This window comes from Salvia miltiorrhiza, chromosome 8 (assembly GCF_028751815.1).
Source record: "Salvia miltiorrhiza cultivar Shanhuang (shh) chromosome 8, IMPLAD_Smil_shh, whole genome shotgun sequence".
Taxonomy (NCBI): Eukaryota; Viridiplantae; Streptophyta; class Magnoliopsida; order Lamiales; family Lamiaceae; genus Salvia; species Salvia miltiorrhiza.
Genome location: NC_080394.1, coordinates 13,465,391 through 13,493,388, shown reverse-complemented (window position 1 = coordinate 13,493,388; position 27,998 = coordinate 13,465,391). Strand labels below are relative to the sequence as shown.

At 37.5% G+C, this 27,998-nt stretch overlaps 3 protein-coding genes across 3 annotated transcripts; 1 reads left to right on the top strand and 2 right to left on the bottom strand.

The window, feature by feature from the left end:
* On the top strand, positions 1-4,134 carry LOC130998095 (uncharacterized). Its single transcript, XM_057923528.1, has one exon. The coding sequence runs from the start codon at positions 1-3 to the stop codon at positions 4,132-4,134; it is 4,134 nt and encodes a 1,377-aa protein (XP_057779511.1).
* Positions 4,135-13,724: 9,590 nt separating this feature from the next.
* LOC131001173 (serine/threonine-protein kinase BLUS1) lies at positions 13,725-15,477 on the bottom strand. Its single transcript, XM_057927487.1, has one exon. It carries the CDS (start codon positions 15,357-15,359, stop codon positions 13,989-13,991), a length of 1,371 nt encoding a protein of 456 aa, XP_057783470.1. The 5' UTR covers positions 15,360-15,477; the 3' UTR covers positions 13,725-13,988.
* Positions 15,478-15,499: 22 nt separating this feature from the next.
* LOC131001174 (FHA domain-containing protein At4g14490) lies at positions 15,500-17,197 on the bottom strand. Its single transcript, XM_057927488.1, has one exon. It carries the CDS (start codon positions 16,953-16,955, stop codon positions 15,696-15,698), a length of 1,260 nt encoding a protein of 419 aa, XP_057783471.1. The 5' UTR covers positions 16,956-17,197; the 3' UTR covers positions 15,500-15,695.
* Positions 17,198-27,998: the final 10,801 nt, after the last annotated feature.

Below are 27,998 nucleotides of genomic sequence, written 5' to 3'. Positions count from 1 at the left end.
ATGAATTTTTTGGTTTGGAATGTCCGAGGCTTTTCGGACGATTCTAAATCTCTTCTTAAGGAGCATTGTCGTTCCTTTTTGCCTTTACTTGTAGGCATTATTGAGCCTAAGAAAAGTCTTCACAAAGTTCGCCAGAGCTACTGGAGATCGATTAATTTGGTCCCTCGACATCAAAATTTTCGACAGCCTCGGAGACCGAACATCTGGTTGCTCACTAGTCCGGATGTCCAGACCACGATTCTGCTCTCCTCGGATCAAGTCATTATTGCTGATTGTGTTTGGCAAACATACTTTTTTAGAGTTGCTGTTGTGCATGGTGCGAATTACCACGTTACTAGACGTGCATTGTGGACTGACCTTCTTTCTTTTGTTGATGGGAACACGGTGTTTATTGGGGACTTCAACGCCGTTAAGGGAGCGCATGAGCGACGAAGTTTGGCGGCGCCTTTGAGAAGTTCTTGCAGCGAGTTTTGCGACTTCATCGAGGCTTCAGATATGATTGAATCTCCTTCTTCTGGCATTCGCTTTACATGGTCTGGTCGGATTTTACTTCCTCGGCATGTGGAGTCTAGATTGGACAGGGCGTTTTTCTCTCCTGGTTTTGCGAATCTGTGGGCTTCGATTAACACCAATGCGCTCCCAAGACTTACCTCTGATCACTCTCCCTTGATTTTCCAATGCAGCGATGAGATGGGTAAGGGGAGACGATTCAAATTCTTGAATATGTGGACTTCACACCCTAACTTTCTTGAGCGAGTAGCGTCTTCTTGGGATGCTGCGACTGACATTCGCTGTCCTATTTTTAAAATCATGTTCAAGCTCCGTCGTCTCAGAAATGACCTCAGGGCGTGGAATAAAGATGTGTTTGGGCAGGTGGATATGCAGATTAATTCTGAGCAAGTCTCGTTGCTCGACGTGCCGAACAGGATTTCTGACCATGGTTACACAGACATTCTTTTTGAGGAGGAGGTCAGTCATCAAGCTCGGTTGTCTTCTTTCCTGGCCAGGAAGAACAGTCTTTTACAACAAAAAAGTCGCGCGCACTGGCTCTCTGACGGAGACCGTAATACTTCCTTTTTCCATCGTGCTATTCGCTTTCGAAAGCAAAGTCACAAGATTGAGCACTTGAAGATTGCCGATGTTGTCTCGTATGATAGGGGGAATATTCAACAGCATATTATTGATTTCTTTTCCTCTCTTTTTAAAGATGAAAGCCCCAGTAATGTGAACTGGGATATGCTGGAAGGTATTATTGATCAATTTGTGTCTGAGGATCAGAATGGGAAGCTCACGCATATACCTGATGATGAGGAGATTATGGCTGCGGTTTTTAGCTTGGATGCGAATAGCTCGCCGGGTCCGGATGGGTATTCTGGGAAGTTTTTTCAGAGCTGTTGGAGCATTATACGACTGGATATTCTTTCTGCGGTGCGTGCTTTCTTCCTTAATTCTTATCTGCCTGCAGGCTGTAATGCTAGCATCTTAATTTTGATCCCAAAAAAGGAGGTGGTGGAGACGGTGGCTGATTTGAGACCTATCATTCTGTCAAATTTCTTCTTTAAAATTATTTCCAAAATCCTAGCTTCCAGATTGGGGGAAGTGGCGGCTGTTGGGGTGTCGCCAAACCAATTTGGGTTTATTGGAGGTCGTTCGATTCATGACTGTATCATGCTTGGCTCTGAAGGTTTTAGCTGCATGAATCGCACGGGCAAACGATCGAATATGGCGTGCAAAGTGGATATTCGCAAAGCATTTGATACTATGCGCTGGGACTTTATTCTGAACGTGCTCAGGGTTAACGGTTTCCATGGAAAGTTCATTGAATGGATTTCCATTATTTTCAGCTCCGCCCGGATTTCCATTCTTTACAACGGGGAGCTGAGTGGCTACTTCGCTTGTTCTAGGGGAGTTAGGCAGGGTGATCCACTCTCTCCTATTCTTTTTGGAATTGCTGAGGATGTTTTGAGTCACTTATTTCTCAGTTGTGTGACTTCTCGTCACATTACTTCCATGGATTTCAGCAGAAAGGCCTCTTTTCCAACTCATTTGTTTTATGCTGATGACATCTTGATTTTCTGTAAGGCGTCGATGAAAAACGCTCGCAAAATCAAAAATATCTTGGATTTCTATGGTGATATTTCGGGACAAATTTGTAACCCTACTAAGTCTCACGTTTTCTTCGGGAGGGGCGTTTCTTCCATTATGAAGAATCGTGTGATTAGTGAGCTTGGCTTTGCAATGGGATCTTTGCCGGTTACTTATTTGGGAGTCCCGATTTTCGCTGGGCGCATGCGTGCTTCTTACTTGATTGGTATTTATGATAAGATTGTCAATAAGTTTTCAAGTTGGAAGGGGCTACACTTATCTATGGCTGGCAGAATTTGCTTGGTTCGTTCTGTAATACAAAGTTCGGTTACGCACTCTATGATGATTTATAGATGGCCTAAATCCCTCATCTATAAACTGGATAGAAAGTGCCGCAACTTTATTTGGTCGGGACATGTAAACAAAAAGCCTTCGTGCCCGGTGAGCTGGTCTAGGGTGTGCGATTCTCGCTCGGAGGGTGGCCTCGGGGTTAGATCTTTCTCGGCCATGAATAGAAGCTTCTTGATGAAGATGGCCTGGAAGCTTGTGCAAGGCCGAGAATTCGCACCTGCGATCATGGCGACTCGCTACTTGTCGAATTTTGGGTATGCTAAGATGTTCTTGGCTTCTTCGCCATTCTGGACTGGCGTGAGGGAGCATGTGAACTCCTTGGTGATGGATTCTTATTCCTATATTGGCACTGGAGAACACATTTATTTCTGGCATGACGATTGGCTGGGTTACAAGTTGGCGGACAAGCTTCATATTCCGCCTTTTATGAGAGACTTCCTGCAGCAAGCTGTGAGTGATTACTTCTATGATGGTGTTTGGCATTTCACTCCGGATTTTATTATTCAGTTTCCTGATATTGTGGTGGATATTTTGTTGCTTCCAATTGGGGAGGAGAGTGACACTCGCTTCTGGAAACCTTCTGTTAGTGGGGAGGTTTCGGCCTCTCTTGCCTATGTTTCGCAGTCTCCGCATTTTCCCAAAGTTCTTTGGGGCACTTGGATTTGGGAGCGTTTTATTCCTGATAGAAGATCTCTTATCACATGGCGGATTCTGCATTTGAAGATGCCGACTCTGGATGGTCTAATCAAAAGGGGCATGCACGGCCCCAACAGATGTGTGATGTGTGGGTTGGCTGAGGAGTCTATTGACCACTTGTTCTGGAATTGCAGTGTTATTCGGCAGACTTGGGTGGTTTTCTTTGATTGGTTTGCCAAGTCGCAAATGCTGGACTGCTTGGATATTCATACCATGTTGGCTGCTGCATGGAACACGGATTTCAGTCCGTTGGTTCGGTCCTACTGGAAAGCTGGAGTGATTAATTTTATTTGGAAAATTTGGGACTGCCGCAATCAAGTGACTTTTAATGAGGCCAGTTTCCATCCAAAATTGATTCTTGGGTTCCTGAAAGTTGTGTTTAAGGAGATGGATTCCAATTTCCCTAAGCTTGGGCGTTCTCATAACTCTTGGCAGGATTATTTGGTGCTTAGGCGAATTGGGGTTGCTATGCGCGCTTTTGCGCCCCCTTTGATGATTGAGGTTCACTGGTGGCCACCGGCGGGGCAGTGGATTAAAGTCAATACTGACGGTTCGGCGCTTGGGAAACCTGGAAGCATTGCCGCGGGCGGTGTATTCCGCGATAACTGGGGTGCGGTTCGCGGTTGTTATCACTATAAAGGGGGTTCGGGGTTCGCTTTTGAAGCGGAGCTTTTCGCGATCATGCATGCCATTCGAATTGCGAATTTTCGTGGTTGGCACTGGCTTTGGATTGAAGCAGACTCGTCTTATGTTGTCCAGCTTCTGCATTCTCGATCTTTGAATGTTCCTTGGCGATTTCTCCCGCTATGGAAACAGACTTTAAATTGGCTTTCAAATTTTCGACTTCAGATCTCGCATATTTTTAGAGAAGGAAATAGTGTGGCGGATATTATGGCTAATCATGCCCGGATCGAAGGGTGGTGGCCCTTTGCTATTGAGGATATAAAGATTGCGGTGTCTTTAGATATGGCGACTCATAGTCGCGTTCGTTTGAAGAATTGATTACATGGGGCTGTTTTGGATTGGTCTATTGGAGTGGTTGATGCTCGGTTGGTTTACTACAGCGTCTTACCGACTGAGGTTCAACTATTTTTTCTTTTTCTTGGATGACGCCGACGGGCTCTCACCGGCCATCATCTTTGTTGCTTTGCGTGTTCTTATTTCGGTTGTGACTTTTTGAGCTGGGATTGTTTTGGGACGATGGTTAGGCCGGAGTTTCAGAAACTTTCCTTTCCGCTCTTCTGGTCGTGGTCTTTGTCTTTTGACGAGAACTCTTTTTCCTTTTCTGGTTTTTCCCACGGGGTTTTCCATGAAAAGGTTTTAATGAGGCTCGGCCCTTAGTCTGCTTTTTTGTGCTTTCAAGGGTTTCTTTGTTCTTTTTCCCCTTTTCCCATTTATAATAAAATCGCATTTTAATAATATATATATAGGAAGAGGTTCTAATAAAAACCTCTGTTAAAATGAGAACTAGGAACCTAATCTTGACCTTTTAAATATTAGATCTAATGGTTAGGATTTAGTCAACAAAAGAAACTGTGCATCTATTATATTTTACTGTGCAATTAAAAAAATGCAATTTATGCAATTGAAACCAACAATGCAAAATACTCAAGCAAATCGAAATTGTGCATCTATGCAATTGAAACTGTGCATCTATGCAATCGAAATTGTGCATCTGTAGTTTAATCTCAGCCCTCTATTTTATTTAAATCAATGGTTTTAAATTGGTTCCTAGTTTTCATCTTAAGAGAGGTTTTTATATTAACCCTACCCTATATATATATATATATATATATATATATATATATATATGTGTGTGTGTGTGTGTGTGTGTATGGTTGGGCTACCATGAAAACACTCTTAAGTGTATAAAATATAAACAAAATCCATCCGTCCATCTATCAAAAATCAACGCTCTAGATTTAAAATAAATCAAATTTACGGTTCGTAATATGTGCACCGATGATTCGTAACTAACACTTTCGAAAGGGTAGAAAGGTAATAGAGTGCACTTGACTTTTCCACAAATTCTCTCTCTCAGTTCCGATTCTAATGCTATGAGATATGGAAAGATTTTTTATTCCATTTCAGAAATGTTTATTTGTTACGAATTATAAGTTCTTACGAATTATGCGATTAATTATTGCAGTCACTGCTCGTAAAAGGAAATCCAAAGAACATATTTGTAACATATTTGTTTTGTTACGAATTCCATATTATTGTGTTACGAATTTTAAATTCCTAAAAAACAAATGCGTAACATTATTTTAAAAATTCGTCTGGAATTTATCAAATCTTAATTCGTAACAAAAATAATAGAATTACCAAACCAGAAAATTGGTCTGATAAATTTTAAGAATTTAAAATATAGTTGTTACGAATTTAAAATTTTATTAAATTTAAGAATTAATTTTTTTTGTGGTTTACTACATAATAAAGTCACTGTTACGAATCTGAAATTTTATTAGTGAGATTTGGTACGATAAATTTTAAGAATTAAAATTATAGTTGTTAATTGTGAGAACTTATGGCAATTATTCATTCACCAAAAATACAATAAGTATATTATAAATGTATGGATTAGGCGTGAATATGTATTAAATTAAGCAATTACATGTTTATCCTTTTATAAATTAGGTGTAAATATGCATGTATTAGATTAGGCAAATCTTAAGCCATTAGATCAAACAAGATTTAATGGAAAAGATTTATTTATATTTTATACACTTAAAGTGTTTTTATTACAACCATCCCCTATATATATATATATATATATATATATATATATATATATATATAGGGAAGGGCTAAAATAAGAATCATTTTCAGCCCTTAGATCATCAAGATGTACATTTGATTCGTAATCCTGTTGGATAGATTTATGGTCCTGAGTTCGAATCCCGAAGGTAGCAAAAATTTATTTTTCACAATTATACCTTTATACAGCGAATTCATATGTGTTCTACATAAAATTCATACATTAAAAATTGCTCTTATTTTAAGATGATTCTTATTTTATATCTTAAGAAATACTCTTATTTTGGCCCTACCCTATATAAGGGTGGGCTACCGTGAGTTAAGATTAATGCAGAATTCTATATTATTCGTTCTGAATAAGTCAATAACTTTACCGAATAAATCAAGAGACCGTCTGAATGACATTTATTCATAAAAACGCCACCTTCAGGATTTGAACCCCAGGCGGCCTTCAGTAAATTTATTCTATTCAGTAAAATTGTTGGCGTATTCAATAAATTTATTGACTTATTCTGACCGCCTTTCTCTTTCTCTCTACATTTAGCATTCTCTTTTGATCTCTTCCACATATATATATTGGGTGTGGTTTTAGAGAGAACTACATAATTTGTGAGAACGTGAGAACCATTAAATCTAATGCATCCACTGTAAAAATTAATGCATTAACTGTTAAAATTAATGCACTAAAAAAAAAAATTGCTCCCTTCAAGATTCGAACCCAAGATCTGCATTCATCCAACAAGATAATGCATCCATCGTAGATCTTGATGATCGGATGACTGAAAATAATTCTCTGTTCTTCTTTTATTTAGTGGTTATTTCTTGAACCTCTCCCTATATATATTAAATTAATAATTTTTTGTCCCCTGGTGGCCTTCCACCAGACATGGAGAAAGGGGAAGAGAAAAGAGAATAATTTTTTTTTTCAAAGTGTCAAATTTTCAATCAAAGTAGGTGGTATGTCAGCTTGGTATTACCATGTAGACGCCATGTCAGCTCGATATTACTATGTAGGCGAGCTTCATCGGAGAAAAAAAAAACATGAAAAAATTGTTCAACCCCTTAAAATCATGAAATTGCTGATTAAAAAAAATAATAATAATGAGTTTTGGTATAATTAACCCTTATTCTTTGGGTTGTCGGAAAGAATTGAGATGTCGAAATCCTACATATAAGAAGATGAGACATTATTGAAATATAATTCAAAAATTGTTTTGAGATTACAAATTCATGAGAGGATAAAAAGAAATCGTAAGTACCATAATTCGGTTCGATTTTATTCAAGTTAAGAAGTTTGATATTCAGTTTAGTGGGCCTGCAAGGACTTAGACTGTTAATGAATTGGGTTTGGGCCATAGAATTTAAGGTTTACTTTTTACTTCAACTATTTCCAGTTTTTGTAGTACTTTTTATTTTTAGTAATCTATCTATCTATCTATCTATCTATACATATATTAAAGCATAGAATCTTGGGGGAATGTGATTCCCGCCAAGTGCAGCTTCATTTTATCCAGTGTGCAATAGCTATAATATTTAGCAGATGCAATTAACCCAGCAGGTTTTGGAGCCAAAATCTGAATTCAAATTTGAATACAACTAATTTTGGAGCCAATTTGTTGCTCAATTAGCCTATAAATATCAGATGATTTCAGACCAACAAGTATATAATTTGCAGTCCAAACTTTCTCTCTCTATTTTTGGTTAATTTAATTCTTTTTTATGTTATTTTTTAATTTTTATGGTTTTCATGTTTTTATGTAATTTTTATTTTGTTTAGTAGGTGCACTTTTTTTGGCTATTTATGTGTCAATTACAATCCAGATACTAATCAATTATTACAATATTTTTTCTACTGTATACATATACTCTAAAACTGTGATACTATTTAGGAATTTTCTACACAGATGAAGAGTTCAATCTGCAGCGTAGAAGTGTTACCTCCGCAATCCTGGAAAAGCCACAAAAGCAAAATGAAGTTTAGAGTAATTTTTTACCATAAGTTATGAGATGCATGTGCATATATGTTGAAGTATATAAACCATTGTCTTTTTTTTCTGTGCTATTTCTTTTGCTTATCAAAAGATATTCAAGATGAGCAACCTAGCTATGGTTCTTTGCCGAAAAAAAGAATGGTTTTTATTCAGTTTTTTTTCTTGAGCTTATCAAAATATGTTAAATTAATTTTGTTTTGTTCTATTTCTTAAGCTTCTGAAAAGACATCAGTATGAGGTACCTAGCTGCGAACAAAGTGGTTTTTAGCTAAAAAAATACTTTCAAATTTCCAAGCTTCATCATTAAACGAAAATAAAATATACCAAGAATCAATTGAAATATGAAAGTCCTTATGAAAATAATAATTTTCAGGAATCAAAAGCCACAAAAAAATTGCAAATAATCAAAAGCCACAAATTTGTTAGGTTTAGTAAAGTTATCAATTTCATTTAAAGAATTTCAGTTGAGTAAAATATATACTATACTTTTTACTGAGGAAAAAGAAACTTGATTGAAGAAAAAGAAACTTGATTTAAGATGGAAACACAAACATTTTTATTTTTTTAATATGTATATGTATAAATAGAAAGGGATAGAGAGAATCTGACGATACCTTATTCCACTTTTTGGCTTGAGTTCCACTCTAAATGGCAAGGGAAATGAAGCTGAGGAATTCTCGGCTACAGTCCTGTGATTATCAGTCAAGGAAAAGTATGAAGAGGAAGATGCATAATCATAACAACAAAAAGAAGTTGGGTATTTCTATAGAGTTCAAGGATAGAACTTCGCCGCCGCTGTAAAATGAAGCTGCAAAATACCAAGAATCAATTGGAGACCTTGCGATCTAACATGCAGAAAAACTATCATGGATAGAACTTCCTCAACTAATCTGCAAAAAAAAAAAAAAATCTTTTTGAGAAGCCATTTATGTAAATATTCATGGATCTACCAAAATGACACTAAAAATAAATAAAAAACTTATTTTTGAAATAAAAAACTTATTTTTGAGAAGCCATTTATGTAAATATTAATAGATCTAGCAAAACGGGTATAGATCTTACTCAGTATAAAAAAAAACTAATCTGCAAGAAAAAAATTGTTATTTTATGAAACAATTTGTGTAGATATTAATAAATCTATCAAAATGATAGCATAAATACAAAAAAAAGGAAAAAATAAAACGTGTCAAACTACGAAAAACTAATATGCGAAAAATAAAAATAAAGATCTGTCTTAAGAACATTGGGTAGGTCTTTACAGATCTACCAAAAATAATGACATAAATACAAAAAAATTTAAAACTAATCTGCGAAAAAATGAAGATATATTTTTTTGAAGCAACACTTTGTAAAGATATTCACAAATCTGCGAAAAAAACACACACTGACAAGAAACGTCCCATAAACAAGCAGAGAAATTTCCATATGGAGAAAGCTGGAATTGAAGATACAGACTTTTCATACGGAGAAAGCTGGAATTGAAGATACAGACGAGGGGGAGGTGAATATGGGAAAGCTAGAATTGAACGAGGGAGAAGAGGAACGAGTAGGGAAAATAGTGTAAACTAAGAACTTCTACAAATTTAGGCGTGAGGCGGCGCCTCATACGGTCATACCCTAAAATGAGATCAGAGTAGTTATAATATTCATATTATGTACCTAATGGGTTTTGGTCTTGGGTTTAATATTTTCAGGCCCAAGCCCAATAGTTTTCTGCAGAGGAAATAAATAGTTGAGGCCCAGAGCACTTTATTATCTAACGGTTTAAATAATGCAATTTTTTTATTATTTAAAATATAGAAGGTTAATTATGCAATTACATATTTGTTTATAACTTTAAGTGTATTAAGAAAACTGAATCATATCACATCATTCTCGAAAAGTAACCATGATTTAATATCTTATTATTTTATTCCTTTTATTTTGAGTAATTGATGTTTCGTCAGTGTATGAATCAATTCGTCAAAACTTTTATATCATCAGACGCAGAGAAGAAAAATTAGAACATAAGGGAACTATTTTACACTAAAAAATAGATTTACTTTAAATTTGCGTAACTATTTTATACTAAAAAATAGATTTACTCCGAAACATAAAGCAACTTGTGACATCAAACAATTAAATAACTGAGCAGACAATTTATCTTTATTTATCTTTTACTTATTATTATTATTATTATTATTATTATTATTATTATTATTATTATTATTATTATTATTACTCCAATTTGCTCCAATAACTGAGGTGCAAACGACGGTGTAGGTGAATTAGAGGTGATTTCTATCGTCTGGGAAAAGAGGAGATTTACGGCTCAAGATGTGGGTGGCGCAGCTAATTTTTTGTGTGTAAACCCTAAATTGAGTAGAGATGTGTATTTATAGTATGATTATTATTTAAATGGGCTTTTAGCATGTGGCCCATGTGGGCTTTAAGTGTGCTGCCCAATTGATCTTTATCGTATGATTTATAATTAATGTATATTTTTTTTGTGTAGGAGTTTATGATCTTAATATAAATTATGAAGTTTTTGAGTTAATATAAAATCGTATGATTGCGTCCTGTGCTTTCTTGGGTTTTTTAGGTTTTTTGTTTTGCAATAAAATCGTATTTTAATAATGAAGTTATTGAGTCAATTCCACAAATCACGCGAGTAATTAAACCATTTTGCTTACTTTATTATTTTATTTCATTATTTAATCTATTTGGCATAATTTTTGGTCTATATAAAATTAGATTTAGTAAAGCTATTGATTTAACTTATAGAATTTCAGTTGAGTAGAATACTTTTTACTAAGAAAAAAGAAATTTGATCTAAGATGAAAACACAAACAAACATTTGTATTTTTTTTAATATGTATGTATAGATAGAAAGGGATAGAAGCTACCTGATTCCACTTCTTGGCTTCAGTTCCACTCTAAGTGGACAGGGAAATGAAGATGGGGAATTTTCGACCAAGCCCTGTGATCTACGATGCACGGATTCGCGCAAAAACAACACCGTGCAGTATCCGATTCGCGCGGGGGCGGGTGCGGGCGCGATTCACGTGGGATTCGCACGGGATTCGCCACCTGGAAATCCCCCCCCCAAAAAAAATCGAATTCGAGAATCGGATTCGCGAATCGGGATTCTCACTCTCGACGGACGGCTGTTGGCTGGCAGGAGGCGACGCGGCATGATCCGAGACGGTTGAGCAGGGCGGCGGGGCCGAAGGGCAGACGTCGCTGATGCAGCCGAGAAAGGAGCAGTAGCAACGGCGGCCCTTCTTGGCCGTCTGCTGTCAAAAACGCGTGGGAGAGAGAGAGGGAGGACAAATAGGAGGCAGTGGCAAAGGTGGAGGGGCCGTGAGGGGGGGCGCGATTGTTGGGGATTCACGCCGGAAGGAGGGCGGCAGCGTGGTTAGTTTCGAGAGACAGAAAATGAAGGGCGGCGTGATTAGAGAGAGAAAGGGCGGTGGGTTGTGAGGAAGGAGAGAGAATAGGGTTGTGAAGAAAATGGGTTTATTTGATTTTAAATTGTTTTAATTTCCTCAGATTTTATTTTATTTTTTAAGTTTGACTTTTAATTGGTTATTTTCTTTTAGACTTTTAATTAAGTTAAAAGGCTATTTTATTAAATCTCATGGGCCGATTTCTTTTAATTTCATGGGTCATACTTTTGTTTTGTTGGGCTCAATTTATATATTTTTACTTAAATGTAATATTAAATATTTAAACTAATACATTATACTCTCTAATCTAACTCTTCTAAATTCTCGAATCGCACCCTATAAATTTGATTGGTTTTATATATAATAAAATATATATATATATATATATATATATTTGATTGGTTATATATAATAAAATATATAAATATAATAGACGTATCCTTCACAAATAGCACCCTATAATTTTTGAAAATCCGTATCCTCGCACCTGAATCATATCGCCCCCGCCCCCCGCACCTGTGCAACATAGCCTATGATTAGTTATAAAGGAAAAGTATGGTGAGCAAGATGAATAATCATAACAAGAAAGAGAAGTTGGGTATTTCTCTATAGATCAAGGAGGCCAACTCCAGAACATCCAACATCCATGAGTCAGATGTAAGCATCATTTCACTAATAAGATCTTCTTCAGTATTAAAAAATACTAATATGCCAAAAAAATAATATTTTTAAGAAGTCATTTATGGAAATATTTATAGATCTACCAAAATGATACTATAAAATCAAAGAAAAAATTAAAAACTAAGAAACAAAAAACTAATAAGCGAAAAAAATAAAGATTATAGTATAAAAAAATTATTCTTTTATGAACCCATTAGTGTAGATATTATTAGATCTATGAAAATTATAAATAAACACACACAAAAACTAAAAAATGAAAACTAAAAAAAAACTAAAAAATGAAAAACAAATATGCGAAAAAAAAAATTTGATCAGGGCCGCGGGTCGATAATTTTGGAACCATAACCGACCCGAGGCTATTGGCAGTTCCGGTTCTAGAAGCGGCCCGTGGTCAACGGTCCGAGCCGAAACCATTGATCTCGGGCCGGAACCGCCGATTCCGGTTAGTCCATAGCAACACTATAAGTCAGTATATAATGTTACATAAGCTGCAAAATAATACTGCATAAATTTTTTATTTGAATTCGAATCCTGGAGGTTGCAAAAGTTTTATATAATTAATTGAATTTCGTTATGCAGTCATTATAAGCATCTTATGCAACACATATATTGATTTATGCAATCATTCTCACCACATTTGTCCAATCTCATTTGATATTCTCTCTCTCTCTCTTTCTATATATATATATAGAGTGGCTAAAATCATTCTCAACACATATGAATTTATTGATATATATATATATATATATATAGGAAATGGCTAAAATAAGAGCATTTCTTAAAATATAAAATAAGAATCATTTTCAACCCTTAGATCATCAAGATCTACGGTTGATTCGTAATCATGTTGGATGAATTTATGGTTCTGAGTTCGAATCTCAAAGGTAGCAACAAAATATTTTTCACAATTCATACATTTATACAGCGAATTCATACGTGTTCTACATAAAATTCATACATTAAAAATTGCTCTTATTTCTTATTTTAAGATATGCTCTCACGGTAGCCCACCCCTATATATATGTGTGTGTGTGTGTGTCCGCGTATAGTACGTACACGAAATTAATTTTTTTCACTTAACATTTGTGTTTAATTTTTTGTCATAATATAATATATTAGATTTATTAATTATTATATTATCGATGTTCGTTTATATTATACATTTCATTAAATTTTCAATTTGATTTAATTATTCTGTATTTTTTTTGTATCACTTAAATACATTTATAGATTTTTACAATACTCTTATGTATTATAAATACGTATGAATAATTGGACCGTGCGAAGCACGGGTATAATACTAGTATGAATATAAAGGCTCCCTTAGAAGCTAGAAAGAGATATATAAAGGGGAAATATAGTTGATATTTAAAGTTTATGCCCTGAAATGTTGGAGTATATATCAAGCTAGCTAACATTTGAATATTATCAGTTGATTATATTTGTTGATTGTGATGTGCTCTATAATTGAACCTTCGTGAAACTACTTTTTGGCAAAATGGCCGTTCAATTTCATGGACTAGATCAACGAAATCAAACAAGACAACTAAATCTAGATTTATTACCAGTTAGTTGTGGGTGAAAAATAGTATTTTCACGCAACTTTTGGGCATGCGAATTAAGAAGTTATAAATTAATTAAAAAGTGGTACGATCCATACTTTTCAGGAGTTGGTTTTTATTATTTATAAAATAAGGTACTTATAGCGAGACAATTCAAATAAAATGCAAGTCAATTTTAATGGAATGGAAGGAGTATAATATTTGAGCGCTGAAATCATGAATCTGGTCCTGGATATTACAAGTGTAAATGAAAGCATAATGTGGTAAGCCTTCTATTAATAAGCATGATTCAATCACAAAACTAGAAAATCTAGAATGATGAAAATTTGATACACTATTGATTACGAAAGAGTGATACATTTAATTAGCAGAGCAAGCGTCTATTGATTGGAAAGCTGCATCTTCATGAACTCCACCTCCATCTCCAAATCAAACCTCTACTTCTTCTGATTCTCCAACTCCATCCTCAGATTCACAATCTCCTGCATCAGCTGTTCCTCCCTGGTCGCCTCCACCGGTTCTTCGCCTCCAAGGAATGCAATAATCTGGCCCACCCTCTGCCTCTGATCATCCAAACTATCCCTCAAAACCAGCATTGTCCGCAAGACTGCCGCTGCACCACCGTCACCGCCGCCTCTTGCATCATCACAACTCTCATCCTCCTCTTGAATTACAACTTGTTTGGCAGGCGCATCATCAGCTGGGAAAACAGGATCCAACTGGAAGCCTTCCTCGTTGAAGTTCCAGCCACTAATCCTCCTGTGCTTCAAGAGTTGGCCAGAGGCAGAGTCAGCCTCATCATCGTCGTCGTCTTCACTGCTTCTGCTCATGGAGGTGAGGCGATGAATCTCCGCCCCCTTGAACCTCTGCTCAACTGCAGGAACTCCATGCAGAACATTCTTGATCAAGAAATCAGGTCCCTTGCAATTCTTGAAAAACGAATGTTTCAACAACTTCTCCGCAGTGGGCCTCTTGGAGGGGTCGTGATCGAGGCACAAACCAACCATATTCTTGAAAGACTTTGAAAACCTCTTATTCATGCTGGCCTTGGTCTTGTCATAGTGGTCGGAGAAACGGAATTTCTTGGTGATTTTCATCATCATCGATTTGGAAGGAGGGAGATGAGAGAGAGGAGGCCTTCCATGAGCTAATTCCAAGGCAGTAATACCAAAGGACCATATGTCAGCCTTGATACCATAACCTGTGTGTGAATGTATGACCTCCGGCGCCATCCAATACGGGGTTCCAGTAACATCAGTAAGCATCCTAGACATTGAAGATGAGGATCCAGCCCAACCACACGACAAACTCGACTCGTAAACTGAGGCCGACACACCGAAATCTGCAAGCTTGACCGTGCCGTTGGAGTCTATAAGAATGTTACCTGCCTTGATATCTCTGTGGAGATGGCCCTGGTCGTGAAGGTAGGATAGAGCACTCAAGATTTCCTTGAGAACTGAGGCGATGCATGGCTCCGGTAGGCCGTCTGGGTACGAGGAAGCAATGATGGACTGCAGAGAGCCACCGGACATGAAGGGCATCACCACCCAAAGAGAGCTTTTCACTGTGAAGGAGCAGTGTGCTCGGAGGATGTTAGGGTGCCACAAAAGGGTCATGATCTTGGCTTCACGTCTCACATTTTCGAAATCCGTCTTCGACTTCTCTAGATCAATCGCTTTGATAGCTACCACAGAGGACTCCATTGGAATGCAGACGGCCTTATACACAATGGCGCTAACTCCTCTGCCAATTTCATCAAGAATCTTGTAGCAGTTTGAGTCGAGAGGATAGTGATCACTGCCGCTCATCGCCTTTCTCACAGATGGTTTCTTGTGGAAACACAACGTCAAGATATTTATTTTTGTATTGAGAGGTGGAAAATGAAAAGCAGAGCTAAAGCGGATTTCTTGTGAAAGAGAGATTCATAGAGCGGTGAAAACTGAAGGGATTCATGTGATTTCAACTACTTCATATAGATGGGAAACTAAATTAGGAATTCAGAATATCTACAACAGAAAAGCTAATCTAGCAAAATCTAGGGAATCAATTCATCTATAGATGAATATATACATTACCAGAAAAGCTAATCTAGCATAACTATTCATCTACGCCTGAATATATACATTAGCATAAAAGCTTCAACTTTAAGATCCTTGCACTTTCTTCTTCTGCTGCAACATGAACTCGTGACACATCTCCGCTTTTTGCCTCATCTCAGCGAGCATCTCCTCCGTCTCAGCAATGATTTGTTGAGGTTCGTATACCGCCAAATAATCGAGCCATTCACCCAACGTCATCTTCTCCAAATCTGCCACCATCTTCCCCTTCCCCTTCCCAGACTCAACTGAACTTGTAGTGGCTTCAGCAGCAACACCTTCTGTTCCAGAGTTTTTCAGCACATCAGCTCTGATTTCTGACCTTTCTTTCTCTTCTGCATGCTGCGGATTTGGTTCTTCCTTCTCTGTTTCTTCACAAATAGTCTCCACAAATAGCTTCTGCCTCCCCCTTCCTCTACCTCTCGTCATCTTCTTGCCCTCAATAACGTTCAAATCGATTTCTGACCCTTCTTTCTCTTCTTCGCGTGTTTCATGCGCCAGATTTTGTTCTTCTTTCTCTGTATCTTCACAAGTAGTCTCCACAAATAGCTTCTTCACCCTTCCTCCACCTCTGGTCGTCTTCTTGCCCTCGATTACGCTCAAATCAACTGCAATTTCGTCGATATTTTCTTCCTTTCTTGAACTCCTAGTACTCCTAGTGCTTAATACTCTCGATCCTTTGATTCCACTAGGCCCCAAATCTCTAACCTCTTCAATATTCAAACCCTTCGCCAAATTCTCATTTTTCGCCGAATTTCTAGTCTTTCTAGTGTTCGCATTCCTCCCCTGCTTCGCCTCAACTTCGATTTTCTCCTCGTCAACATTATTCTGTAACCCTAGCTCGGCAAACTCATCGATTACCCCCAAATCGGCGGGCTGCTCCCTCACGCGCCGCCGCGGGTTCCTCCTCATCCCAGAACCGACTTCGTTATCCGCCCCGCTAACGATCTCCACCGTAATCGACGTTAGCTCGCCGATTTTTATAACGTCGCCGTGGGACAGAGCGGTCGTTTCGAACGGCTCGAGCCGCGCGCCGTTCAGAATGGTGCCGTTGGAGGAATCGAGGTCGGAGATGGTCCAGCGCCGGCCGTCCGGCTCCGGCGCTTCTTCGGCTTGGATGAGCAGGTGGTTGGAGGAGATTCCGGCGTCCCTGATAGTTAGCGAGTTGCCGCGGACAAGGCGGCCGATCTGGACCTTTTTTCCCGGCTTGAACTCTCTTGTTGTTCCCGATAGCGGTCCCTTTTCCACGATTAGCTTCAGCGTCGGGCCCTGGTCTTCTCCGGCGGCGGCAGATCTTCTCGGAGGCATTCTTTCGGGCTTGGTTTGAATTGCCGGGTAGGGTTAGTGATTTTGGGGAAGAATAGACGGAAGGGTTTTTTTAGTTCTTTCTTTTCTTTTTGTTTGCCGAAAATTTTGAATTTGTGTTGAGCGCGATTATGAAATGAGAAGGATGATGTTGCGCGTGGTTTAGGTCCAATCGGTTCCGACCATCGATGGTTCACGGTTCCATTTGGAAGTGAAGATCGCATAGGAGATTTCGAGTTGGATTTGAATAGGGGTGGGAATCGGGTCGGGTTCGGGTACCCTACCCGAAAAAATCGGGTACCCGAACCCGAAAATTGACCAAAACTCCTACCCGATCCCGAACCCGATTCTGAAATCGGGTACCCTAATACCCGAGTCGGGTACCCGATTCGGGTATTCGGGTACCCTAAATTACCCGACTAAAATGAATTGAAATTAGACTCCTCAAAGTAAAAAATAAATTCAAGAGAAATCCGCAAAAAGAAAAAGGAAGAAGCAGGGAATGGGGGCGGATTCGGCGGGGCGCGCCGCTGTGAACTGGCGACTGCTCTGCTGTTCGAGCTCGGAGGCAGGGCGGTGGCCGGTGGACGCCTGGAGTGCTAACTGCTACGTCGGTTGTGGGTGGGTTCGACGGAGAGTGGGAGGCGCGCCGCTGTGAACTGGAGGCCGGTGGACTGGAACTAGAACAGGAGGAGGCCGAGTGGTGGCGCAGGAGGGCGACGACGGGCAGGTGAGAGGCGCCGGCGCGCCGCTGGGTGGGAGGCCGGAGGCGGGACGGGGAGGCAGGGAATAGGGGCGGATTCGGCGGAAGTTAGGGCAGTACGCAGGGAATAGGGTTTGGGTTTCAAACTTAAAAAATTAAATTTAATTCAATAATTTAAAATATATTCTAATTTAAAATCGGGTATTTCGGGTATACCCGATACCCGATTTTTTTACACCCTAACTACCCAAACCCGACCCCGACCCCTAATTTTTCGGGTATAGGGTACCCGATACCCGATTTTTTCGGGTCGGATAATCGGGTACCCTATACCCGAACCCTATCTTCCCACCCCTAGATTTGAAATTTCCATTTTTTGGTTTGAATCGATAATTTTTTATTTTCTTCCTAATTTTTTGGATTTAGTTTGAGAGAATATTTTAGATTGTAGTATTTGATTTAATTATTAAAAATTACTTTCTTCGTCCCAATAATAACATCCCAATTTTTTTTTAGCATTTCCTTTATAATGTATCAACCCAAAATTAAATTAATTTTTTTATCTCCATCTCTATCTTTATTTACTTTATATCTCTCTCTCTCTCTATCTCACTCTTTTCACTATTCTATCTATGTCTCTCCTCGTCTGCTTGATGTCTCTTACTTTTTTCTGCATTTTCTTAATTTGTGTACCCTTTTTTTTGGGATGTTATTATTGGGACAGATGGAGTATAAATAAAGTGTAAATGTCATATTAAACCTGAAACTATATCCGTTTTATCAAAAATATCTCGAACTATAAAAATTATTTTTAAAAATGATAAATATCATATTAAACCTCGAATTATTCATGTTTTTATCATAAATACCATGAACTGTAAGAAATATTTTCTAAACCCCCAAACTATCATATTTGTATCAAATATATCTCACATATATTTTTTGCCCCCCAGAAACATGACGTGGCTCACCGGATGCCACTATGTAATTTATATACTCCATATATTTTTAAATGACATGGCATAAAACGACGTCATTTCATACCATGTCATTTTAAAAAATGAAAATCCACACTGGAATATAAAATCCACGCTTAGAATTAAGAATAAATTCTTTAATTTAACCCCTAATTGAAGATAATTCCTAAAACTCTCGTATCAGCGCTGATCCTAACATAAATTTTAATTGTGGGGAATCCTAACATAAATCTTCCTTATTCCAATATCGATCTTTGTCCGACGATCGGGCTCCGTCCAATCTAGTCCAGAGGCCTTCCAATAGTCAAAGGTCGGCAACTCGGGCGGCAGAGGGAAAGCAGAGAGGCAGCGATTTAGATCGACATTACTGTTGCAAAATTGGGGTCTCTGATTCTTGGCCGATGGCATACTTTCATTAATAGAAGCCGCTGAGCCTTCCTCAGCTAGCTTTTTTAGAAGGTTTATTACAGTTGAGAGAAATTTGGTGGATACTGAGAGTAGTCCAGGTAGTTGCAGATGTTCAGCCAGATAGCAGACCTCAAATATGAGTATGTTATTTATGAATAAATGCTAAATGCATTGTAACAGATATGATTTTGGTTGGTTGTGATAAATCTTCCTTAGTACTATGAAACATTAAAAGAAGTTCCAAATGCAAACTAATATTTAACATAAAGAATACATGATTTTAATTTGGGTTAAGTATCAATTTAGCCCCTAACGTAGAGGCCCCTGTAGCCAATACAACCCTATGCGTAGGGGTGTCTCAACTAAACCCCTAAGGTCCATGTTTTGCGTCAAGTAGACGGCCTCCATCTAACGGAGAGTTAACTCCGTCCGAAATTTTATTTTTTTTTATTTAATTAATAGAAACCCTCACTGTCTCGCTGGAATTGCCTCGCCGCCGTTCCTCAGCCTTACCCTCTTCAAATCGGCGGCACCGCCGCGCCCTGGGTTCTGGAAGAAGAAGGGGTTTCCCTTGGTGCACATCGGCGTCGCAGCGGCGGACCCTGCGTCCCTCACCGCCACCAGCCTGACTTCGCTTCAAACTCCGACCAGAAGCGGCAAGAAAGACCGACTGGATCTGGAAGACCGGCCGACAGGGAGACTCGATCTGGAGGGAGACCGGCCGACAGGGAAGACTGGCCGACTGGATCTGGAGGGTGCGACTGCCGACTGGATCTGGAGGAAGACCGATCGAAAGGGGGAGGAGCTGCGGGCTGTCAAGGAGGTGAAGGGCAGAGGTGGGGCGGGGGAAGCCTCGACGACACGGCGTCTGCAGGTGGGGAGGGGAAGATATGAGGGTTTTGGGGGAGTCGTGGTGTTTCTGCAACGGTGGGGGCAAGTCGGAGAGAATGAAGGGTGCCATTTTCTCCGGCAAGGCTCCGGCCATGGCGAAAATCAACGGCGGCAGCACGGGCTTCCTGATCCATCGCAATCTGCTACTCACAACCCACGCCAATCTCGCATTTGTAGCCGCCGAGATCCGACTCCACAATGGCCTCTCCGCGGCTTGTCGCCGCTGCGACGCCGGAGTTTCGGGGAAGGGGTGGATTAGGTTTCCGGCGAGCTTGGTGAAGAAGATGGTGTGGGTCCCACCACCAATAAAATAAAAAAATTAAAAAATTAAAATAGTTAACGGTGTTAACTCTACGTTAGATGAAGGGGTCTACTTGACGCAAAACATGGACCTTAGGGGTTTAGTTGAGACACCCCTGCGCATAGGGTTGTATTGGCTACATGGGCCTCTACGTTAGGGGCTAAATTGATACTTAACCCTTTTAATTTTAAGCGTGGATTTTAATTTTCGGTGTGGATTTTAATTTTTTAAATAACATGGTACGAAACGACGTCGTTTTATGGCATGTCATTTTAAAAAATAAAATATAAATTGCACAGTGGCATCCGACAAACCATGCCATGTTCCCAGGGGCCGAAAAATGAACGCATAACATATTTGATACAAACCCCTAATTGAAGAGAATTCTCTGCACCTCATTGATGCTCAGGTTCGTCAGCCCCAACCACGAAAGGCTTTGCTCTAAAAACTCTTGCCGGCATGCATCATACGCAGTGCAACACTCCTTCTCGTACCCCCGCAGCCATCCACTCCTCTTCACGATCTTGTGCAGATCGCCCACCGTCCCCTGCATGAGTGCTTCGATTGAAACCTAGCTGAATTATTTTGCTTATAGATTTTGGAGTGGGCCCTACATATTAAAAATGAATAAAAATTTAATTTCAGAACGACATGTTAACGTCCGTTAGATAGCTGGATGAATTTGCATACTAATCAAGATTATGTGGTGTTAAATGCTATGAACGTTGTCATAACGTTATTTTTGCCCCAAGAGTCACAACCTTGAGATTGTATTTGATATTTAACCCTTTTAATTATGGATGCTTAATTGATATGTCAGATCATTGTTCTTAATTGATTTGCAAACGTATAATACATATCCCTAACTCAAGCCCATAATTTAATTGCATAACTTTTGATTTGATAGTTAGAATAGAGTTCAATTCAATACAAAGTGGAAAGTATAGAGTTCTAAAAATCACCATCTCCGTACTATTAATAATTTGTATATATAAATCTTACATTTATATATATCTATCTATATATATATATATATATATATATATATATGGGAAGGGCTACCGTGAGAGCACCTGTTAAAATAAGAAATAAGAACTATAAAAAATGTATGAATTTTATGTAGAATACGTATGAATTCGCTGTATAAAGGTATGAATTGCGAAAAATAATTTTTTGCTACATTTGGGATTCGAACTCAGGACCATGAATTCATCCAACAGGATGATGAATCAACAGTAGATCTTGATGATCTAAGGGCTGAAAATGATTCTCATTTTATATCTTAAGAAGTGTATTTATTTTTGCCCTCTCATATATATATATATATATATATATATATATATATATATAGGGGAAGGCTAAAATAAAAACGCTTCTTAAAATATAAATTAGGAACCATTTCCAGCCTTTAGATCATCAAGATCTACGGTTGATTCATCACCTTGTTGGATAAATTCATGGTCCTGAGTTCGAATCCCAAAGGTAGCAAAAAATTATTTTTTGCAATTCATGCCTTTTTACAGTTTATTCATGCGTGTTATACATAAAATTCATGCATATTTGCTGGTTCGTAATTCTTAAAATAAGGGTGGTTTATTGAATAACCGTCCCCTATATATATATATATATATATATATAATGTAAGTCATGTATATTTAAGATAATAATTTTGAGATTTAATGCAATCATAGTAGATCTTGTGAATTTAATATGATTAGAATATAACTATTAGAAAAAAAATGTGAAATTAAGAAGGCATAAGCGAAAACTTTAAGGATGAAAATGAGAGAAAATATATATTTTCAATTTTTTCCACTATTTTCACATGTTTAGTGTGATATAAAAAAAAAAAAAAATCTCCAAACAAAATAGAATATTTTATCGGACAACTCATTTTCATTGGGGATTTTTTTTTTCTTTTCAATATTGGATAATAATCTTTGGAAATATTATGAAAATATTTTTTAAATATTTTTTGATTTTTTTTCATCTCTAGTAAACTTATGATAAAAAATGACAAAAGGATAGTAATATTTTTCATATTTTCTTATCCATCATTTTCCGATAAAAATTTGACAATCAAAATAAACGCACCTTAAATAGGGATGGCAGTGGATCTAGGACCCGGCCCAAATCCGTGGATCCAGATTCGTTTTTTAGGGTCTGAATCTCAATTTTTTGGATCTGACGGATCTGGATCTCAATATTTAAAACGGATATGGATCTGAATCTTGAAATTTTAGATCCGGATCCGACCCGTGGATCCGTTTTATTTAATATATATTTTTATATTTTATATTTATTTTATTAATAATATTAAATATATTAAAAATTAAAAACTATACACTATCACTACAAAAAAACGCTAAATTTAGCTACGGAATTAGCTACGGATTTATTTCCGTAGCTATTCTGTGACGGAATCGCTACGGATTCGTGACGGATATATTTTATTAAATTTCCCAACGGATTTGACAACGGATTTCCGTAGCAATTCTTTCGCTACGGATATAATCCGTCACTAAAGTTTAAAAAAAATAGTAATTTTATTAAAAATTCTTAGCTACGGAATAACCGTAGCTAAAGCCGTAGCTAAACTGAAATTTTATCCTTAGCTACGGATTCTATCCGTAGCAAAAATCAGTGTGACTTACTAGCTACGGAATTTCCGTAGCAAAATTGGATTTTCAAATCTAACGTTCAAGTTTTTTCCCCCAATTAAAACCTAGTTTTTTCTCACTATTCCAGCCGCGACTGGTCTTCCATTTCTCCCACCGCCGTCCTCTCACCGGCGTCGCCACCGTCCTTGCTCGGACGCTCATCGTCGCAGCCGCCGTCGATTGGTAAGTTCTCTTCGATTTGAGGGGGTTCTCTTCTGGTTATGGGATGTTAATAACTAAGCTTTGTTATTTGATATTATACTCCCAATTTAGGGATTGCACTGCCCTCGCCCAGCCCTACCCCGTCGCTCGACTCCATAGCTGCAACAATTGGTAAGCTTCGTTATCAATTGAGAGTAAAGAATCTAATTCTGTCTTTTAGGTTAGATATTCGACCTATAATTTTCCGAATGATGATCTTTGTGTGGGAGCTGAATGCTTGCACCTTACATATTTGGAATACAATTTGGTATGATTTGTGTGGAAGAAAATTTGACTGCTTCTGTCTTACTTGAATCTTTCGTTCTTTAGCTTAATAGAGGAAGTCGGAGACTGTTTGAATTACACCCATTTTTGGTGCCTTAAGTTAATCTGATGATGCAGAATTCATGCTGTAATATTCTTTTTAGAGAATCAAAAAGTTTTGGTGGTTGTCTGTGATTTATTGGTTGCACGAGTAGTTCCCCTTGAAACTATGACTAGTATGCATTTTGATGGTGGAATATTTACCTTCTTCTATAAGTAGCATTTATTCTACGCCTTGTAGCTGTAATAAGCTTTTGTTGGCAGTAGATACAGGTTTCACAACTCTGCTTTTCAACATGTTTCCAAGTTTTTCCCGATGCCCTGTTTCAACTAACAAATGTTGCTTCTTTTATGTGCTTTTAAACTATTATACTCCATTCCAAATAGGTTTACTAAATTTTGCAATATGTGCTTTTAAACTATTAACTCTGTGCACTGCACATAACATATGAAAAGTTTTGCATAAGATTAGTTAGGCGTGTAATGTAATCTAGTGTTTTCCCTTAGCTTGCGTATGCTTGAGTGTATATATCTTAAACTAAATGTCGAAGATGGGTTAGAAATCTTTGCTTACATAATTAGATGCATATTTGCATAGAAATTCTATTATATGAATTACCAGAAATCTCAGTGCAGATCTTGATCTTTAATTAACAAGAAAATTTAAAAATATAATTGTGAAGATAAGATAAGGTAGTTTTAATTGTTGCAGCAGTTGTTGACATATGATCAGATCAAGTGTCCTTGATGTCTTGCTACCCCAATTTTATAGTCTCTCTCTCTCCGAAAAAGTATACATGCATGTGTTAAAAGAGGAGGAATGGTTCCTTGCCTAAGTTCTGTATCTGATGACAAAATTAGCATGGATTCACATTTCAACCAAAAATAGCTAGCTAAGTCCACACATTGTAACAAATATTGGGAATCATGTGATACTTTGTTCTTGGTCCACTGTTTCAAGAGGAAAGTAGGAGTAATGTATACATATATATGCACACATTTTGAATTGAGAGGAAGGTGCAGATACAATTATCATTATTTTAAATGTGTCTCAAACATTTTGTTGGCATGATCATTGAAAACTCTGGTTGAAGAGCATGTAGAAACTTCTATACAGAAGATTTTAGACAGCTTATTGAATGGGACTATCTATCTGCACTTTTAGGAAAATATTTTAGATATAAATTCAAATTGTTTTCAATAAATCCAGGAATCATAAGTTAAATTATTTATGGGGCCTGGTTAGGCAATTTTCTGATTGTGAATGTAACATGCATATATATTATTACACCAAAAAGAGGCCACTTGCAGCAGCTGCTGGGGCTTTTCCAGCAATTAAACAGCAGTCATAATGGGCTGTGACACAAGCCACCACAAAGACTTAATCTCCAAAGTTTCTGGATATTTATGGACACCTTCCGTAGAATAATAAACTCTTTTCTTGTAAGGTGAGTTCGGATTTGCCTCTGAATGCGCTTGACTGCATGAGCCAGAACTTCTGCTCTTCTAGCATCTAATTCAGCCATCTGCCCTGCTCTCAGAAATACCTTGCTTTTCCCAATTTGAGGTGCAAGAAATGACAATGCTAAATTGCTAGCAGTAATTAAAGTTTTTTAGATTTAAATAACTAGTAATATTTCTTCATGTCGAGTGAAATTCTTCATGTCTTATTGTTGATTGTTTCCTATCATTTCAGACTTGGTCTTAACTGATCAGATTCAGCCCCCTTGCCTCCTCTTCACAACATAACAGGTAATGTAGATCATTCCTTCATATTTCTTGTTTTATAAACTAGGAAATGCAAGAATGACTCATCTTATTTGAAAATTCTTTTTTACTGAATTAAGGTATAACTATGTGTTTGTTGTGTGATTTTTCTTTTTGATTGTTGAGGATTTGGATCTCTTTTTTTTAGAGGGTTATTTGAAAATTCTTTATTATAGTATATATATTCTCGATTACCTCATTTAGTGGAATTTATTTATTAGGAATTGCAAGAATGACTCAGAATCGTGAATGGATGTATAGTCGATTATCACGTAGTGGGTATGCCATTTTTGAAGGTTCTTGTACTATTAATCTGCTACAATATGAGTTTTGCATCTGCCTTTAAATCGATATGATTTTTGTAGATGATATATCTTCTTGTTGCCACATTGGTTTTTTCTTTTTATGAATATTCTCTAGGCAGTTTTGATATTTTTGGACGAAGATAGCCAAAATCATGGAAAATGGTGTTGAGCAGTTGTTGATGCTAGTTCTAGGCTTCGATCTCATGAATTAATTAAATTGTTTATTTTGTAGGGTGGTAGGATCACACAAGAAGATGTCTAGTGTGATTACCACATCTTTCAAGAAAGTGAAGAATCCAAATGGCTTTAATTGGAAATTAACTCCCAACAACATCAAAAAATTGTACTTTGATGAATTCAAAGTAAGTGTTATATATTGATTTATGTTATTTTACATTTATCTTTAATAAATATTAATGAGTAATTTTTCTATAGAAAGTGTACACATGGCCTGAAAAGTTTGAGAATCAAGTCTACAAAAAATGGTCTCAAAGGGCAGCCATGAGGTATAGCGACTTCGTGCACAACATGAAGTTAAAGAGGGATGATGCAGTTGAGGGAGGAGGTATGCCTGGATACATTGACGAGGATGCATGGAAGGACCTTTGTGAATATTGGGATACCGAAAGTGTCAAAGCAAAGTCGGAAAAGGCAAGACAATGCAGGTTATCTGAACCTGATGGACCGGGCACCGGGATTGTCAAACATAAGGGTGGGTCAAAATCTGTTGAGGATATCGCTCAAGAGTTGGTGAGTACCTAAAGTTATTATTATTATTATTATTATTATTATTATTATTATTATTATATAAATGTTTATTTATATCTTCATAAACAGGCTGCAGCGAAGGGAGTCCCAGTGTTGAGTGTGATATATGACTCTTTTCGAGCTTTACACGTGAAGAAGGATGGGACTTACACCGATAAGAAGTCTGAAAGAATCGATGTAAGTTATTTAAAATTCTTTAATATGAAATTAATAGCATTACAAACTTGTTTAATCTCACCATTCATTATCTTAAATTCTAAGACTTCAAGCATTAGTAGATAGGTTGCAAGTCTTTAACATCAATAGATGGAGTTATTCATCTTTCTTGGAGCTTAGTCTTTGCATTTCTATTTTTAAATTATGGATTCTGATAGTTTGTTATAAGAAATATTAGAATAGGGATGAAATTATACTAATAGGAAATAGATCAAGACATGTATTTCTTTAGTTTTTTTTTTTTCACTTTATTTATACATCTAAAGGAAACTAATGGAAATTAGCAATACTTCAATCATTTGAGTGTAGCTTATGAAATTTGTTGGTTGTAGATTGGTTGAAACAAGTATATGTCTTTAATAGTGTATATTTTAATATGTTTTATATAACATTTTTTATCAATTAGGTGGAGGTACGAGAAATTGCTACAGAGATGGGCCAATCTAATCCTGATACGCCCGTGGATATGAACAAGATTTATCTAGATGTCTTGGGAGGCGGTTTAGATAAAAAGCAAAGATTGTTCGGCACAGGTAGTCTCGCATTGACCTTGAAGACCAATATATCGGGAGAGAGTAGTACTTCAGCTATGTCCGACATTGACAAAGAGCAGTATGCCACTCGCCTAGGAGATGTAGAGGAGCAGCTTCAAGAGGAGCGAGAAAGGACATCTCGATTAGAAGAACAGGTTAAAGTTGCGATGGAGATTATCAAGCAGTTGCAAGGGCAATCAAGCAGTGCCACTAGCCATCCAGATCCACCATCACATGTTCCATGATTATACATGTGTTTTGATTTTGATATCGACTATCTCTAGGTGTTTGATTTTAAAATACTTGTTAGATATGTGATTTTTAAACTATTTTGGTTTGTGACTACTATTTCTAGGTGTTTGGTTTTGAAATACTTGTTAGACACGTGATTTCTAAACTATCTTGGTTTATGACTATTTTGGTTTATGACTTTGATATTGACTATTTTGGGATAATGAGTGTGTTGGATGTTGAAATAATATTAATTGTTGTTAGTTCTGCTAGAAATCGAGTATATAATAGGTTGTATTACGGTAAACAAAAATTAAAATAAAAATTACAAAATTTTAGCAACTTAGCTACGGATTAGCTACGGAATTTTCCGTAGCTAAATCCAAATAGCTGGTGAAGAAACTCTTGTCGCCGGATTCGGATTAGCTACGGATATTTCCGTAGCCATTTAGCTACGGATTTTTCCGTAGCTAAGTCCGTTGGTGACCGCTAGACGACGATTATGGCGACACACTCCGGCGAGGGATTTTCCGTAGCTAAATCCGTAGCTAACATTAGCGAGGGATCGGATTTCCGTAGCTAAAAATTTAGCGACGAGCGATATACCTACGGACGATATCCGTTCCCGATCCGTAGGTAAAACTGTTTAGCTACGGAATTAGTGTTTTTAGCTACGGAAATTTCCGTAGCTATTTTGCGCGAATTTTGTAGTGTATGTCTTGAAAGAAACCCTAGTTTTTCCTACAGTAGCTGTACCATGG

What these genes read in the sequence shown, in the direction of transcription:
- LOC130998095 (XM_057923528.1), top strand. Translation starts at nt 1, where the DNA reads ATGAATTTTTTGGTTTGGAATGTCCGAGGCTTTTCGGACGATTCTAAA.
- LOC131001173 (XM_057927487.1), bottom strand. Translation starts at nt 15,359, where the DNA reads ATGAGCGGCAGTGATCACTATCCTCTCGACTCAAACTGCTACAAGATT.
- LOC131001174 (XM_057927488.1), bottom strand. Translation starts at nt 16,955, where the DNA reads ATGCCTCCGAGAAGATCTGCCGCCGCCGGAGAAGACCAGGGCCCGACG.